The following is a 17409-nucleotide window of genomic DNA, read 5'->3' on the forward strand; positions in this document are numbered from 1 at the left end:
CAAATCCCTCGTGCACTTGCTGCAATTATACACATATCTTTCAGGTCTTCATGCTTACACGGTAAGCACTGATGCATGTCCCCAGCCCTCTCTTAGAATTTCAGTCTCCTTAAGTGCACTGAAATGTTACATGCTTTGCAGCCGACTTTCAAATGGCCACATACTTAGAAGATTAACTACATATGTAACTATATTTATACAGTAAAAAAAATCCTGAAACTTGTCAGCAAGATTTTATATAGTAAAACTACATCCCATGATAAGAAATAAAATATTGTAATCTGCCCCAGAAATACTAACTGAGGCAGAGGTGAAAATCCAAATGATAAATTTGCTACTGGGATGCAGTCAGTAAAATCTGTTAGACTCCTTACGTTCCAGGATCTTTATTATATTTTGGCACATCACATTTTCTTACAAGCAGTATAAATAAACCAGTTCTGAACTATTTGTATAAAAGGCTTTCAGAGCTGTCCAAGGACCAACATGAGAGCCTATTCTATAGCAAGATGACATGACAACAGTGTGAGCACCCATGGTAATTTTAAACACTGTCCTGTTCATCATCAGCAGTCTTTAACCTCAATGTAGGCAGGAATCTCAGTAAATGCCATTAGATTGGGTTGTCATGTCAATCAAGAACTTTCTTAAGCTTGGGGAAAGGTGTAATGGCTTTATCATGAAAGTAAATCATGTAGCACAGACTTAATCAAATGAAATGCTTAAATTATCCTTTGGAAATCTAAAGCAAATAAATCCATGTTCCTAATTGCCTATAATAACATGCGTTCTTTACTTGGGTACTCACAAAGCACTGGCCATCTACTCAGATTAGAGCAACTTGATTTTTCCCAGAGGTACAACTTTGCGAATCACATTATTAAAGCAATAGCCTGAAGAACTACAAAGAAATCAAATGCCTATCTCTTCCAACTCACACACATTACAATATAGAGACATTCCCCTCAGGCCATAAAATACTATTCTGCTGCTTTAAGTTAATACTAAACTCAATTTATTTTAGGTTCTATACTGACAGATTTCAATCAAGTCAACCAAAGAAATTTAGGTTCAAAAATTATATATTGTGGCAGTCTGAGTAACCACATGAGGTGATACAAAAAAACTGAACCACTTCTTCAGTTCAAATTTAATTTAATTATTTTTCTTCAGTTGGATATGAAAATGCCACTCGTTTATATGACCATGTAGAAGCAATTATCTTCCATCCTCAAGTGGAAAGAATGGAATAGTCTATTTATTGAAAATGTGAGGTATTGTGATGGTTGCACATTTGCCTTATGAATAAAAGATAGTATGTCCAAAGCAATCCCTCACCTACTATTAAATTTAAATTAATCTCAAAACCATTTAAAAAACTTATATATTATTATAAAATCAATTTTCCAAGGTCATTGTTGTGCTAATTAACTCTTTGCCATTGGAAAATTTGAAACCAAAGACATAAGAATAATCTCAGGAATGAAAGGAAAGATTTGACGTGCTGGTCACAGAGTAGTTTTGAAAGCCAGCTCCTGGGTTTAGGGTATCAATATGGACAAGGATGGGGACACAGGGGACCCTCTTCACCTTTGTTCAGCTTGTTTTGCTCCATGATGTTATACTGAATCGGTGCCACTTCTTGCTTCTGCTGCCCAGGAGGCTGCCAATGCTTCTCACTGGAGTCCGCGCCGCCGTTGTTCATGTTGTTGGTGAGGTTGGACTGGATGAGCTGTGTAGTGGCGTATGGAGTGGGCTGCCCTGATGGATTGACAAAACGCCCGTCCTTCAGATTTGGGCTATTGAAGGTTTTCATCTCATTGATTTTGTTACTAAGGTCCACATCACCATACACTGCTGACTCAGGGAGCATCAGATTGGTCTGTTTGTTATCCAGCTGGTTGTTATAATTGGCTATACAGTCAGCTACGTGCAATGAAGAGGAAAAGGAAAAAGTCATTCTGCATGATTATTCGCCTTATGGTTCTTCCTAAGCAGCTTTGTGAGTTCTAATGAAGTTGGTAGAAACTACAAATGGTCTTGAATAAGATCGGCAGAGAGGGCCAAATACTCATGTTGAGTTTCTAAAGAAATCAAAATTTGAGGGGATAAGAGTACACAAATAATTTTGACCTTCAGCTGATGCTCTGGTAAATAACTCATCCAATTTCAAACAGTTTTCTTTAAACAACTCCATCAATGGACTCCACTAAAACAATCTACAAGAGAATCTTTATGTGTCAGTTTTAAATGTCCTTGTCATGGGTTTCTCTCCTATTTGAAGCGACTAGATCGCAGCTGAAGCGATGGCACAAAGCGTATACACTCTGGATCCAGACCATGAGGAAATGCAAGTTCTAAGTGCAGCTCAAAGGGAGATCTCAATGCTTAGCAACGGGCTTGTGGTCCAAGCTAAGAGAGGGGAAGCAACGGTGAATGGTGCTCAGGGGACTTTATTCGTTCATATTTTGGTCATTCAGGATAATCATTATTAGAGCAAGATAGCACATACTCACTTTTCCGTGCTTTCATAATGGCACCCCAAGCAGTATAAAATAACGATGGCAAAATGAATCCTAGTAACCAGGGTTATTTAATCAAATAAAGACAGGAATAATATATAACATGTCTACTCTATATAATATATATTATAATAATATATAACATTTCTACTCTAATTCTCCCTTCATGGGGATAGTTAGAAACAAAATAACAGATACACATAGATGTACTTAAAGCTTATAGTTCAAAATGTTAAAACAGCAGGGAGAATGAGACACATGTTTAAACTTAAAACACTTTAAGATGTCGCCATGGAGGAGAACCACTATTTTATTCATGTTGTTCAAAAGGGGTACTTATATTAACAGACTAAACCAGAACTAGCTTTCAAATGGACATCTTTAAAAATGACAAATTAACATTCTTAGTACTACAGAGGTAAATAGGAAATCCGAACTGAAGAATTTGCAACTTTCCTAGTAAATTGTATATTTCTCCCATGCATCTGGTCACCAGTAATTCCTTCTAATTTCTAGCCAATAAGTTTTATTTAATAGTGGAAAAGAAAGAGAAAAAAAACACATGATTTTGGAAAATGCATTTTGCTTTGAAAGTACTTCAATGTGAGTTTTCACAACAGGTCTTTTTTATCTTGGACACCTCCTCCCTACAGTTGAAGGCTGCGGCCACTGTCCATCTACGACTACCAAGCACTTGAAAAGTGACTAGTCAAATGAATAACTGACTTTTAAATTGCATTTTGCTCAATTAATTTGAATTTTAAAAGCCATCTGTGGACAACATGGCTCTCTATATTAACTCAATGGCTGTCACCATTTCCTATCTCCTGTTGGTCTCAGAATGGCCTTTTGATTAGGGTCGTGTGGCTGTCTAGGCACCTTCCAGCATGGGACGCTGGAGGACATGAATTCAGTTTCACCACATACATACACCACAGGCACATTCAGTGAATAGAGACATGGGGTTGTTTTAAGGGTGGACATAAGGATTGGTCAAATTCAAATCTATAGCATTTTAATTTACATGCTATCTTGTTTTCTTTTCCAGAAGTCAATAATTTTACCTCCATAGTTGTGTCTTTGGTAATGTTTTCTAGATTGTAAATATTGGGATTTTAATTTTACAAAAAATATTTGTAATTTTCATTCTTCATCTTATATACTTTCAACATGAAATTTCAGTAATTTGCTCACACATATTTCTGAACCAAAATATACAATACACAATATGTAAGGACAATACAATACACAAATGTAAGGACATAGTCCTACAATATATAGACATAAACATATGCATATGTAGACCTATAACATATATATGCATATGTGCCTATAATATTTATATGTATATACACACTCATATTTCTTATAGGTAAGACTTCTACATTATGAAATCAGATTGAAAAATTTAGTTAATTTTCATTGAAAATTTCTTGTTATTACTGTTGGTGGTCATCATTGTTGGAGCCTTTGAAGAACTTGGTTCACTCTATGAATTTATTGCACATTAAATAATTCTAATCAAAACTAAAATTACATACATTGTATCAGGCTGTTTGACCTGATATCATTTTCATAATTTCACTCTAGATTAAATATTATGTATTCTTAGGAAAGTTTTCTTGTCAGGTGGTGAAGAATAGTGGCTTAGGGATGGAAAAACTATTTGAATCAGGATACTTTTCTATGTAATACCAATGAACAGATTGGTGACAGTTTCCTTCCTCATGTACAGAGAAACTTTGGCTTCTTCTGGCTAAAGCCTCATCAAGTTGATGAATTTCAATCTCTATCCATGTCTCTTACCTGGGCGACTGTATGTTGTCAGGTTGCTGTCACTGTTCCCGTTGGCAGCTGTGCAGCAGCTGATGGAGCAGTCATTGTGGTTGTTGCCAGTATTGGGCCAGGTGTCGGCTAGCCATGGCTGTGTGGCAGGTTCACTGATGTTGAGAAGGCCTGGCCTGAGGAAAAATAATACATGGAAGCAATTGTTATATAAGTAGAAAATAACATTTCTTATTCCAAATTCCAGCAAACCTTTCATTTTGTTACTCTCCTCATCATTTGGTGAATTATGCTGAATGTTATTATTATCTCTCTCATTTTACAGATAGGCAATTGTACTTCAATATTCTAGGATAGATCTCAGAATATACAGTTATAACTCTGAAAAGGTTGTATTTCAGAGTCAAATTCTTTCCTATACACAATGTTCCATCCCACCTTTAGCCATAGTGATTAAAAATCATGGAATCTGAGAAAATAAGTATATAAGTTTGGATCTTATAGTAGATTAAAATATGCTAAGTAGGCCCATTAGCATTTTATTTTTGATCCATTAAAATTGCTTCATAAAAAAGTGGAATAGTCTAGTTTACTGAGATAATGGAGCCTTCCTATTAGGTACATTTACATATTTTTTTCTTCAAAGTCATGTTTCTTTCAGAAATACTGCAGAGATCTGTGACATTCTGCACAGTGACATCAGTGTTTCAATGTGTGGTTCTGTAAGCTTGTCAACATTTTCTGGTGGAAGTAATATAAAAATGTCTCAAGTCCCTACATAAACAGGCAAGCCATAAGTTTGGTAACACCAAGACATTAACTAGAAGACATATTTATTAGTGCTCATGTTAAGTCTTCTTCAGGCACAACTGATGCTGGCCCTCTTTCACCCTGCGGAGGCAGAATGCGTCGGCAGTGTCTTGGGGAGTCAAGGTGGAGTGCCTGTCCTTTTCCACTGGGATAACACAGCGCATGGTGATGACAGTGGCATTTTGCCCAGGCCACAATGCACACTCTGGGACTACAGACTCAGCTAAGTTCCACTGTGGCTTCATCGCTGCTACCAAAGTACAACAAACATTACATTTATGTAGGAAGCAAGAACCTAGATTTTCCTTTTTTTTTTTCTTTATTTGAGAGCGACAGACACAGAGAGAAAGACAGGTAGAGGGAGAGAGAGAGAATGGGCGCGCCAGGGCTTCCAGCCTCTGCAAACGAACTCCAGACGTGTGCGCCCCCTTGTGCATCTGGCTAACGTGGGACCTGGGGAACCGAGCCTCGAACCGGGGTCCTTAGGCTTCACAGGCAAGCGCTTAACCGCTAAGCCATCTCTCCAGCCCATAGATTTTCCTTTTTATGATTTGTTTCTCTCTGGTCACATAGGTACTTGATGAAACTAACTACGTAAATGATGATTTTATTATTAGGGTTTTTTTTTGTTGTTGTTGTTTAAGTGAGGCAGCTAACCCTGCCACATACTCCGAAGGCATTCCTATCACTAAATAATGGTTCAGAATTTCAATTCTCATTTGCTAATTCTGATTTAGAACTATGCTAATTTGTTTTGGCTTTTATGAAACAGGGTCTCCTGGTAGCCTCAAATGATCTGGAACACACTCTGTATCCTAGAACTGGCCTCTTAACTCACAGTGATCCTTTTAACTCAGTCTCCCAAATGGTGAGATTAAAGGAATGTGCCACTAGGCCTGGATTCAAATAATGGATGAGAAATAATTCACTTCAAATGAACATGGATTTGCAATTCTTATCTCTATATTCATATGTGTGCATATACTTTTGTAATTAAAATGAAAATTTCTTGCCTGATTATCCATATGAGAAAGCATTCTGAGTTCTAGACATGTATTGACTCATTTAGTCATGATAATTTTACATGTTCAGATTGTTAGGATCCCAATTTTATAGATGGCCACACTTGAGAGAGGTAATACATGGGGAGTGAGTGGAAGATCTGGGAGTCAAATACAAGTGGCTATCCCAAAGTTCCACACTCTCATACAGGTGGTGATAAGCACATACACCACTGCAAATTCCCAGGAGCTCTCAAATATTGATAGCAGGAAGACTGGAGATGTCTGAAGTCTTATAGTTCAGGATAAAGCTATCACAAGTGAGCCATGGCAGACCACTGTAGAACACTGAAGACCAATGTTGCCAAACTGTTGACATTTTAAACATTGAAATACAAGCCTTTCCACAGCTAGTGGGAGTGGCCAAAGTAAGTGTTACTTATAGAAATTCTATATCTCACCATCTTTAGCTTTCCTGTTTTATTCTCTCTTGGACTTCAGCCTTCAGTGTTATAGAAGTAAGATTTCCATATTTGACAGTATGGATATATTATGGTATATTTCAAGTGGGGGTCAAGTGGAAATTCTCTAGACTAATTTGCATGTTTCAAAAGGAACAGACAGTATTTTTATGCAACTATGATTTCCTCTGGGGGTAAAAATCACTTTCATAGTGATGACTTTGATATCATCATAGGCTTAGAGAACTTTTCATATAGATGGGTGATTTCCAACAGGAAGCAGGATTAACAGCTTACATCCTAGATTTATGTTTAGACTTGAGTTTGGAATGCTAGTCATTTGGGGAGAGAAGATAGGACATGATTATTGTCCCACAATGAACCTTAAGATGCCAGGTGTGTATTCCAGAGGTAAGTCTTGGAGGAATGCAAAGGCATATATAGCTCCTGACTCTTAACGATTCTACATGCTGCGTTTATACATTTGCCCTCATTTCCTCCTTTACTGTTAGTTCAGCTATCCCAGTCTCTTACTCCATTGACACCTATTTGAACTGATTAGCCACAAAATAAAATACTGCACAGCCCAGGAGCAGAGGAGAAGGATGAAGGATACTGGCCAAAAGGGCTGCCGGCCATCAGCGGTGTCCTCCTCCCACTCAGGCGGTGATTGAGTTTCAAGGCCCCAGAACACAACTCACAGTTGCCAATACTTGTACAGAAGCAAGACTTGAGCTCTACTTCTTTCTTATCTCCCCTGACAGGTCATGTGCTCTTGTTGTTCTTTACCAAGTTAACCTGACTCTCACTGCTTCTCTCAGGATCTCTCTCATTTTTTTCATGGCTTGTACTCCCTTGTGTTAAGTAGGTTTTTTTTTTTTTTTTTTTTGAAGAGGCAACAGAAATGTTGGAGGAAAAGGAAATGCATGATTAGCAACAGCCACTTAACATTTGTGTGATTCTTCCTGGATCACCTCACACTCTCTGCCCTTCTCATGTTGGGAACAGGAGGCCTCTGCTTACCACAATGATAATTTCATCTTTTCTGAGAGGAAATTTTTATTTATAATTTGGAGAGTTAAGAGTTATATGTAGCCTTCTCTTTTAGGAGAGAAAAAAAATAACTTATTGAAAGCCAAGAAAAACTAAACTCAAGCCTTCTAACATTCATTTGCACAATAAGCCATTCCTTATTTTCTTAGGTACTTGTCAGTGACATCTCTCAGGTGTAGCTACTTCATGCAATTATTGAGTATACTGATGTCATCAAGTAAATTATGCTCATTACCTTATAAAATATTCATTTACTGATTATGAACTATATATTCTCTGTAAACCAGGACCTCTTATCCCATTGTCTCAGGTAATTATACACACCAAGGATTAACAAACTTTTTCTGCCAAGGGCCAAACAGAAACATGGAGGTTTTTGCAGGCCATATAATTTCTGTTGTAACCAATGACCCTCTGCCACTGCTACTTAGAAGCATTTAGAGATCATTTTAAAAAAAAATGTATCAGCCTGGATTCATATAAGTCTTTATTTATATGAATGTTTTATAAAATATTTCATAAAAATAGGTGTCAGGCTGCATTTGGCTCAAGAGTTATAATTTGGTGGTCCTTGATATCCCAAAAAATAACTGTACTACCTCATGTTATATGCTTAGTTGTGACAGTACCTCACTACAGACTTTTTGTTTGTTTGTTTTCCAAGGGAGGGTCTCACTGTAGCTCAGGCTGACCTGGAATTCACTATGTAGCTGCAGGGTGGCCTTGAACTCCTGCTGATCCTCCTACCTCTGCCTCCAGAGAGCTGGGATTAAAGGCTTGCACCACCACGCCTGGCTTCACTACAGACTTAACTGGAGGCTCTCAATGACAAAAACTGTATGAACTGACATTGGATAATGAGAGTTAGATATTCTCCAGGTAGTATAGTAAGTCATGTGTAATGTCATGACCAAGTATGCCTTGAGTTGACTTGGAGCCCACAGAGCATGGCACATACACGTGAGGAAGGACTTTCAAAGCCCCAATGTCTGTGAGTTTCAGACACTTTGTGCGTTTGGACTTGAGGTATTAAGATATGTATGGTTGGTTCTACTGAAACTGGGATTCTTCAGCAGTGCACTCCTGGTCAGTGTGCATTCCAGATATGCTTCTGGCCTCAGTAGGCAGAAAATTGGCAGGAAGTCACTCTGGCAAAGCTAGATGGCGTTGGGACAGCTAGAGTTCTCCTTATAGATTAGGTAAGGATGAACTAATGCTTGCAGAAAAACAATATTAGTATCAAGTTATGAGAAAAATCAGGGCTGGAAAGATGGCTTAGCAGTTAAGGTGCCTGCCTGCAAAGTCAAAGGACCTAGGTTTGACACCCCAGGACCGATATAAGTCAGATGCACAAGGTGGTCCATGTATCTGGAGTTCATTTGCAGTGGCTAGAGGCCCTGGTGTGCCTACATTATCCCTCTCTCCCCCCTCAAATAGATAAGTTAAAAATATTTTTTTAAAAAAGTAAAATCAACAAAATGTAGTCATGGCTAAAGGGTTTGACTGGAAGATTATATTTGAGATGTCATTAACCAAGTGAGGTGGCTGGTCCATTGACGAGCTATAGTCTGGGATATATAAGAGAAACCAGGGCTTCGGGTATGGATATGAGAGAAGCCAGCAGAACAATTTCACTCAGTGATCATAAAACACACACACACACACCATTCTGTGGCTATAAGTGAGGGCTTTTTCTAGTGAACTTTCTTAAATTGTAACCATCTGCATAATTCTTAACAACTGTTAATACAAGTCTATGAAAAAGCACTCATCTTCAGTACTCATCTTGCCTTTTTCTCTAGAATCTAAGGTCCACAAGAGTGGACATTTTTATTCCACTTTGCTCACTGATACATTCAAAGCATGTAACACAGTCACTGTCAGCTAGAATGTGTTCACTGCATTTAAGCAGTAAATACATTTGAAGTTGTGTAAATAACTGTTGTACCTGAGCATTAATTCGGAAATCTTTTTTTTTTTTTTTTGGTTTTTCGAGGTAGGGTCTCACTCTGGTCCAGGATGACCTGGAATAAACTCTGTCATCTCAGGGTGGCCTTGAACTCATGGCAATCCTCCTACCTCTGCCTCCCTAATTCTGAAATCTTGAAGGGTGGCTTCTTTATTACTCCTGCATCTTTCGTCATTTCATTTGGAATTATTTAAATATTTGAAAGAAATCATTTCACAGCTAGACATCTGTTTCTAAGTTAAAAGGTGATGTCTTTGTTATTAGTGAGTTTTCAAAATAGACAGTTCAAGAACTTTGCAATTTTGGGGGTTAGAGTGATGGCTCCACAGTAAAGGCACTTGCCTGCACAGCCTAATGACCTAGTTTTAATTTCCTAGCACCCATGCAAAGCCACGAGCACAAAATGGCGCATGCATCTGGAGTTTGTTTGCAGTGGCTGGAGGCCCTGATGTGCCCATCCTCTCTCTGTCTGTCATTCTTCTCTTTATGTCTCTGTTTGCCAATAAATATATGACACTATTTTAACAGAACTTTGCAATTTTTCATTTCTGTCTTAGGGAAAATTGAATGTGACCATGCATTCCTGCAATTGTTTTCCATGTGATAACTAAGTTTATCTAGATTGTAAATTCTTCAGTGAGGCGATCAGACATTGTATGTGTGTGTATGTTTGTGTGTACACCCCCACACACTCATACAGAGGCTAGTGCCCAGCGCACTGGCCTACAGTCACAGAAATAATCAGGCATTCCAGATTTGCCCAAGAGGAAATGTTGCAATGTCAGAGGCTCTTTTCATGAACTGGGCTATGACTTACATGGAATTCACCAGGATGCAAAAACATGCTGTGGTTTAATTCCTGAGTCTGGTGGATTTATTCCTTATGAAGTCCTTCTAGCTTTGGGGCCTTTCAGTGGCTGACTTTGTTTAACAGGTATGAAAACAAGAACTTAACAAGACCCAGGGAAGAAAAGATTAGTTCTTTGTGCTACATTTGCACAATATAGACTAGAGTATTCAACCTTCCTGTTTTAAACTCAACCTTTGTTCTTATCAGATAGCATATTCCTAGATTCACAAAGAATATCTTGCTCATTTTTCTCTGTCCAGTAGCTAATTACATTATTCAACTATACAAAGAAGGGCACTCCTTCGTTCAATGAATTTGCTTTATGAAATGGTTTTGGATGAAGGGGTTTTATTTCTCTTTCTTCTTTTATACACCTCAACATTGCTGAGGTTTATTTTTTTTGGGGGGGGGGGGATAACCTTCTTGTAGAAAATCCTTAGGTTTGCCTCATGTAATTTATACCCTATATTTATGCACCTTTAAGCCTCTGTCACATCCATTTGTGATTTCTCTGTGAATATATTAAATTTCACTGAATAATAATTACCAAAAATATCATAAATGCAGGATTGAGGTTCGTTTTAATTAGAGGGGAAGAAAGCTCTTTGTTAACAAGCTACTTAGATCTCTTCCTCTATTTCAAAGTATTTCCCTGCAAACAGGGAAATTCACTACACTGAATTCATAACAAGAACAAACAAACATAACCCACAACTTCTGAGCAAATGCTGCATTCAGCAGGTTTCCAAGTGAACACTTTTCTTTGATAGTATCTGTTAACTAGCTATATTTCTTAATCTTCATAAATGCCACAGCTTAATTACTTTAGCTCCTTTTAATCATCTGCTAAATCAGCAAGTCTGTTTTTCTTGGGTAAAGTTCTCCCTCTGGTGGTCAATGACTGAAATGCAACCTCTCCCATAGATAAAAGCTTGGTTCAAATAGCAAGGCTGAATTGAGTCCTTTAAAAGTATTTGAGCAAATTTCACCTTGGGGTTAGTCTTTTAGGTAATGAAAGCAGTATCAATAAGGAAAACAAAAGAAAGTTGTAATTCCCCTGTGGTTATATAAAAAAAAAACGAGCATGGTAATTACCTCCCTCCACTGCTCACAGCTTCGCCTCCTCTCTGGTAAGTTACTAAAATGTTACAGAAAAAGAAGGAACAATTAATAGACATGTTAATATAAAAAGTTATTTCATTCCATTAATAAACATCTTTCTAAAATTAGTTTTTTCTCCCTTCCTACCCAGAAGCTGTAAAATATCAATATAAAATATAGCACACTTCTGGTTCATCTAGTAATATGTAGAAGAAATTTCCAGAATTAAATATACATCACTGTTAATTTCTTAGTATTCCATAACAGTTGAGAAAAGCAAAATTAAAATTTCAGAACAGTTTGTTTAATATAACTCAATATTTTTCATTGACATTCCCATGGATTTGTTTTGATAATTATTCACAAGTATAATCTTAAGTTCATGGGGAAACACACCTTTTTAGGTTACTTTCCCCCCAAAAAATGAGTACAAGTAAATCAAAGATACATATTAAAATAAATCTTTCAAAGCACAAAGATGTATGTCAAGTTGCAACTTCTAATTAATAGGACCTGCTTTAGACCATGGCTTGTGCAAACCTTTCTGGTTCTATTTCCATCAGACATGTATACATAATGAAAATATAGTTTAATGCTTTGGAAGTCTTAATGCATTTTGGCCAGAACAAAAGCAGATTTGCACCCACTCAGGCAAGAGCTAAAGAAGATTAGCCTTTCTGTAAATACAGACACATTTTCTAAGAAGAAATGTGTTTTTAAAAGCTGCCAAGTTCTGCTACTTAGAAAAACTCTAAACTAGGAGTCTGCTAGGGAAAGATAACTGTTCCTGGTGATTCCAAATAACTGGATTAAGACCGAGGATGCATAACTACAGGTGCATCTTTGACTCCAGGTGACGTGAGAGAAGATAGCCCACTCTGAAGGAAACTGAATGGGACTGAAGATGAGCATTTGGACTTGGGGGCAATAAAGTTTTTTCTCTCATACATGCTGGCTATTTTGGTTACCTTTAAGAATATTGATTCTAAGGATAGAGAACTACAGAAGAGGGAATTGTGGTTTGTTTGTTTTTTTTTTTTGTTATAAAACCAGAGAGTTTAAGTCAAGGCAGGTGGTGGGGGGAGAAATCTTTGGCAAGTGTGAAATAATCCATAAAATGATTAGCACATTAAATTAGGTTGTGTGTCTACTTAATGGAAACGCATGCAAACAAGACTGAGATGCAATGTGGGATGAGTGTGAATATGTGCATTAAGTGGACGAAAAGCAGCAAGCACCAAGTCTACCAAATGCATGCCTGGTGTGAGTACATGAAGGCTCGGACTCCATGAAAGTCCTTTTCCCGAGTGACTGCTGAGAGTGAACTGAAACCAGAAACACAATAGAACAACACATGCCAAACTCACAAGGAGAGAGGAGGGTAAGTGCAAATATATACCTGTTGGTGTGAAGGTAAAAGACGGGACTGAAAAATCAAAACAAAATATAAACCAGTTATTAAGCTGAAGAGAGAAGGGGAACATATCACATTAGTATAAATCAAGCAGACAGCTGAACATAAAACAAATGTAAATAACCAAGCCAGTAGGTCTGACACTCTGATATATGAATAAAACCAAATCTGAGTCTAAAAAAAGAGAAGGCTTGTCTCTACAGGTATTGTTCTGAAGTGTCTGACATTCTAGTACTCTCGGGAGGGGAAGTGTCTGGGTTAGCCTGTGAATGACCCTGCATTTAGAAACATAGATTTTGTTCTCAGCTTTGGTATAGACAGGAATCCTCTGGTATTAATCATTTCCAAACACTGGGTGATGGATTTTTAAACAAGTAGTATCAGCATTGTGTTGGAATCTTATCTAGAAATCTGAAGGTACATGCTTATTAAATGGACTAATAGGTGTAGATGTATATATATATTCATTACCTGAAGGGGTGAGGAAAGAGGGAGGGAAGAGGGAGGGAGAGAGAGAGACAAAGAGAATCATAAAAGGATACTGTTTCACTGACAAGAAATGCTTTATATCATAGTAAGAGCATAACACGGTATTTTTTAATCATTATAAAAATTTTTAAATGGACAGAAAGATATGAGGAGTTTTAAACTCCAATTTCTCTGTCATGGTTTTCATCTAGAAGCTTTCTAGGAGTCGGTTGAACATGTTTTAATGCTGGGCTAGAAACTAAACAACAGAACAATAACACCCTCAGAACCTGCACTCTCTCTGCAGTTATAAATCTTAATCTAATCAATAATGCCTGAAATTGAACTGCAGACCTCAAAAGTAGCAGCCCGGCCTCCCCCACTTTTCCCATCTCCTCCCATTGCAGGGTGTGGGATAACACCAGGGCAATTTTCATGTCATTTCATTCAGGGAGGAGACTGAATTATTTTCCAATCTCTTCCCCTTAATTTAAAGTAAATGTTCCCCTGGTGAAGAAAGCAGGAAATCTCCATTACTCTGTTTCAGACTAAAGCTTGCTTTTAAAAATGTCGTTAAGGCAGACAAACTAGAATACTGATGGTTCAATCTCTCAAATATTGCCTATATGTATTTTCTATTTAAATATCAAAAGAACATTGACATTAGGCTTCAAGCTTTGAGGGTCGCACAGTGGAAGGCTGAAGCATCCTCCACAGCCATCACGTCTTAGCAAAGGACTATTTCTGAACACACTAGAAAGAACAAGAAAACCCTCAGTGCTGTGGGCCCAATTTATACACTGCATCTGTGGGCAGCGCAGCAGACCCATCTGAAGAATCCTATTGTGTTTTCTTTCATTGGGATCTTTTCAGTCACTGTATTTAGCTATATTCAAAAATTCAGAGCCATAGTAACAAGTCTTAATAAAATAAAAAATAAATAGACATACATTGGAAACTAAAGCTATTCAAGCAAGAATGGAGTGCTTGAACATTAATTTGCAATCACAAGGACACAGGAAAGCATGAAAGGTCCTTGTCATTCTCCAAGATAACGGCTACCCCAGTTTGTGGAAATAAAGAACAGAAGAAAAGAGGGCAGTGCTAAATGAAATCTCGACTACTAGTCCACCAAAACCCAACTAATTATCAAAGCTTCTAATAACATAATCAACTCTGTGTGCTTGGGGATACAGGAGCGCCATGTGAATGGACGTGGACAAGGTACGCGTCAGTCTGCCCGTACTCACCCTACTGCTAAATGTAAGGCGGGGATCTTTACTAGTGCTCAACGTCACATCTTGCTTGATGCAAATAGATAAGTGGGCTCTTTTCATTGATTTCTTTGGAACATTGGATATCCTATTTTCCTAACATTACTGGCATTGTTTCTGGCATAGAGAATTTAACTTCATACAATGTAATTATTTTTTTAAAAAGCTGCACTGAAACAGAATTATGAAAAAATGCCAACAAGACAAAGTGAGGAAAGCAGAATCAAATTCTGACCAAATTACATTTGTAATTATGTTCCATGACTTCTGGCTAAGCATAATGTAGTGGAGGAGACAATGATATTAGTTGAATAGCTCGGCAAAAAAGTACATAGTTCTTTTATCTGCATGCTCCAAAGACATTAGTAGAGAAAAGGAACAGTTTGGAAAGGGAGAAGAGATTCATGTCACATATTTAGCCGTCAAGACAATACAGAGCATTAAGTTGTTATGGGTACACAGCAATGACACTGTAGTGTGACAAGAAGCACTGGATTCCAAAGACTGTTTACAAACCAGAGCTGATGATGGAGGTCTTTCGGCAGAAAATTCAAGGGACTTGGCATCCAAATATGAGCCACCTTTCCTAACTCAAGTAATTTCAAAACACAGTCTCCCCCAACATGCCTGCCCTTTCCCCAACTCTGCCACCCACAGCTTCTCATGCGTGATATTTACATGGTGAGACGCATGCCCGGCAGCGTTCCCCTTTCTAAGCATAATGAGCTCCGCTCTCTGCTGTGGCCTCTGAGCCTTCATTTTCCATGTACACTGTGCTTTGTCTCTACACAGAGCAAATACATGGCAAGCACACTTGGGAATGGTCCTGCCAGGCATACCTACACATGTGAAGAGATGGCTGCTCAGGCCGGGGGCACTGGGGTTCACTTTGCATTAGTGGGGCAACCATTGGGTCAACTTTTGTAAGTGATAGCAGACATGTTGGACTAGTGACCCAGAGTGGCTTTTACATGCGTAAAGACACTCCGTTGAGGCCTAGCACTGGAAATTCTGACTTCCACAGAATTATTCAGAAAAATGGCCTGGCCAAGATAACAGGAAATTCTCACTGGGGAAATATGTACACACTTAGAATACAAGGGAGGAGATGGTTGGGGAAGAGATGTCTTCATGGTTGTCTGTTTTGAAAATTGTTTTGCAGCAAAGCAAAACTGTTGTATTAGACTGCAGTATGGGCCCTATAACTAGGGTGAGTGTATACTGCTACCACCCAAATTATGATTTCGTAAACAAAAATGAATGTTTATGAATAAAGACATGAAAAAGGCCTGAAAACTGGGACTTACAGTCCACCTGAATATAGCTCAGTTTTGAGTACCATGGTTAATTATCCATCTGACAGCATTAACAATATCCTCAGAAAGTAAAACAATAAAATAAAATAAAATCAACGCTCTACATAGCTTGGCCTTCCCTTAATGTATTTGATCCATCAGAAAAGAAAACTGCAAATAACGGCAGGCAAGTAGTTATTCTTTTGTACACTTGTTAAGGTAATTTTTAATAAAATCACTCAAATTTAAGAATAAAAAAGTAGTAGATGTCTTCAATTTGCTATCTAAAACACTCCACCCAGCCCATATTTACTAAGGACTCTAAACATGGCAGTACTTTTTCCTTTGTCTTTTCCAAGGGCAATAGTGCCACCCCCTCCCTTAAAACTGTGACTTCAAAGCCTGAATTTAAAATCCTTGTGACAAGAAGACTACAAACTCCCCCCATGAGCATAAATAAAGCAACAAAACAGCTGCCTACAACCAAGGCCATGGCATAATAGCCAAGTCTACAGAGAGTAGGTATTTTCCCCAAGGTATTGGAGAAAATCTAGCTTGAAGACATTGAGTCCCACCAGGCTGATGGGATCTACCTGACATTCACATTCAGACACGGCAGTAAAATAAGAGCAGCAGTGGAAACCTTCATATATTAAAATGGCGTAGCATGACGTGTGTTCCGAGTTGAAGATCGCGGGTTAAGCAATACCTTTCCTGATACCCGCGTAGGTGCTGGCCAGTCCGTTCCTCTTCTTGCGGTGCCTGTACAGCCAGATGCTGAAGACCATGAGGATGACCCAGCAGGCTGCTCCAATGCCCGCGATGAAAGCCGGCTGCTTCACCACGTCAGATATCTGCTGAGCGAGGCTCACTTGGTCCTCTGGCGACACAGGGTTTCCATGGGAATCTGAAAGGCCAATTCCAGATTAATTTGGGTCTAAAACCCAATATGGCAGTGGTAGCCTAAATACTAGTATAAAATGGCTCTTGCCTAGAGAGATGGCTTAGTGGCTAAGGTCCTTGCCTGAATAGCCAACAAAGCCAAAGGACCCACATTCGCTTCCCCAGGACCAACATAACCTGCGGCACATGGTGGAGCACGCATCTGGAGTCCACCTGCAGCCACTGAAGGCCCTGGCACACCCAGTCTTTTTCTTTCTTTCTTTCTTTCTTTCTTTCTTTCTTTCTTTCTTTCTTTCTTTCTTTCTTTCTTTCTTTCCTTATTTTCTCTTCCTTTCCTTTTCTTTCTCTCAAATAAATGAATAAAAAATATATTTAAAATAAAATGGCTCTCATTTTATTTTCTTAATTTTTGGATAATTATTTTTTAAATATTTACTTACTGATTTGAAGTGAGAGAGTGGGTGGGAGCACCAGGGTCTCCTGCTATTACAAAGGAACTCCAG

General features: G+C 38.3%; 1 protein-coding gene across 7 annotated transcripts in view; it reads right to left on the reverse strand.

Moving 5' to 3' along the window:
* Robo1 (roundabout guidance receptor 1) overlaps positions 1-17409 on the reverse strand; it is a 1243546-nt gene that overhangs the window by 45312 nt on the left and 1180825 nt on the right. For 4 of the 7 annotated variants that reach the window (XM_045148272.1, XM_004665513.2, XM_045148274.1 and 1 more), the window contains 5 exons: positions 16713-16910; positions 12952-12978; positions 11547-11589; positions 4329-4483; positions 1591-1926 (listed from right to left, as the gene is read on the reverse strand). In XM_045148272.1, coding sequence (XP_045004207.1) covers positions 1591-1926; positions 4329-4483; positions 11547-11589; positions 12952-12978; positions 16713-16910 — 759 coding nt within the window. The remainder of the gene's footprint in view (positions 1-1590; positions 1927-4328; positions 4484-11546; positions 11590-12951; positions 12979-16712; positions 16911-17409) is intronic. The other 3 variants (XM_045148276.1, XM_045148277.1, XM_045148273.1) reach the window with 3 other exon arrangements.

This window comes from Jaculus jaculus, chromosome 4, assembly GCF_020740685.1.
Source record: "Jaculus jaculus isolate mJacJac1 chromosome 4, mJacJac1.mat.Y.cur, whole genome shotgun sequence".
NCBI classification, from domain to species: domain Eukaryota; kingdom Metazoa; phylum Chordata; class Mammalia; order Rodentia; family Dipodidae; genus Jaculus; species Jaculus jaculus.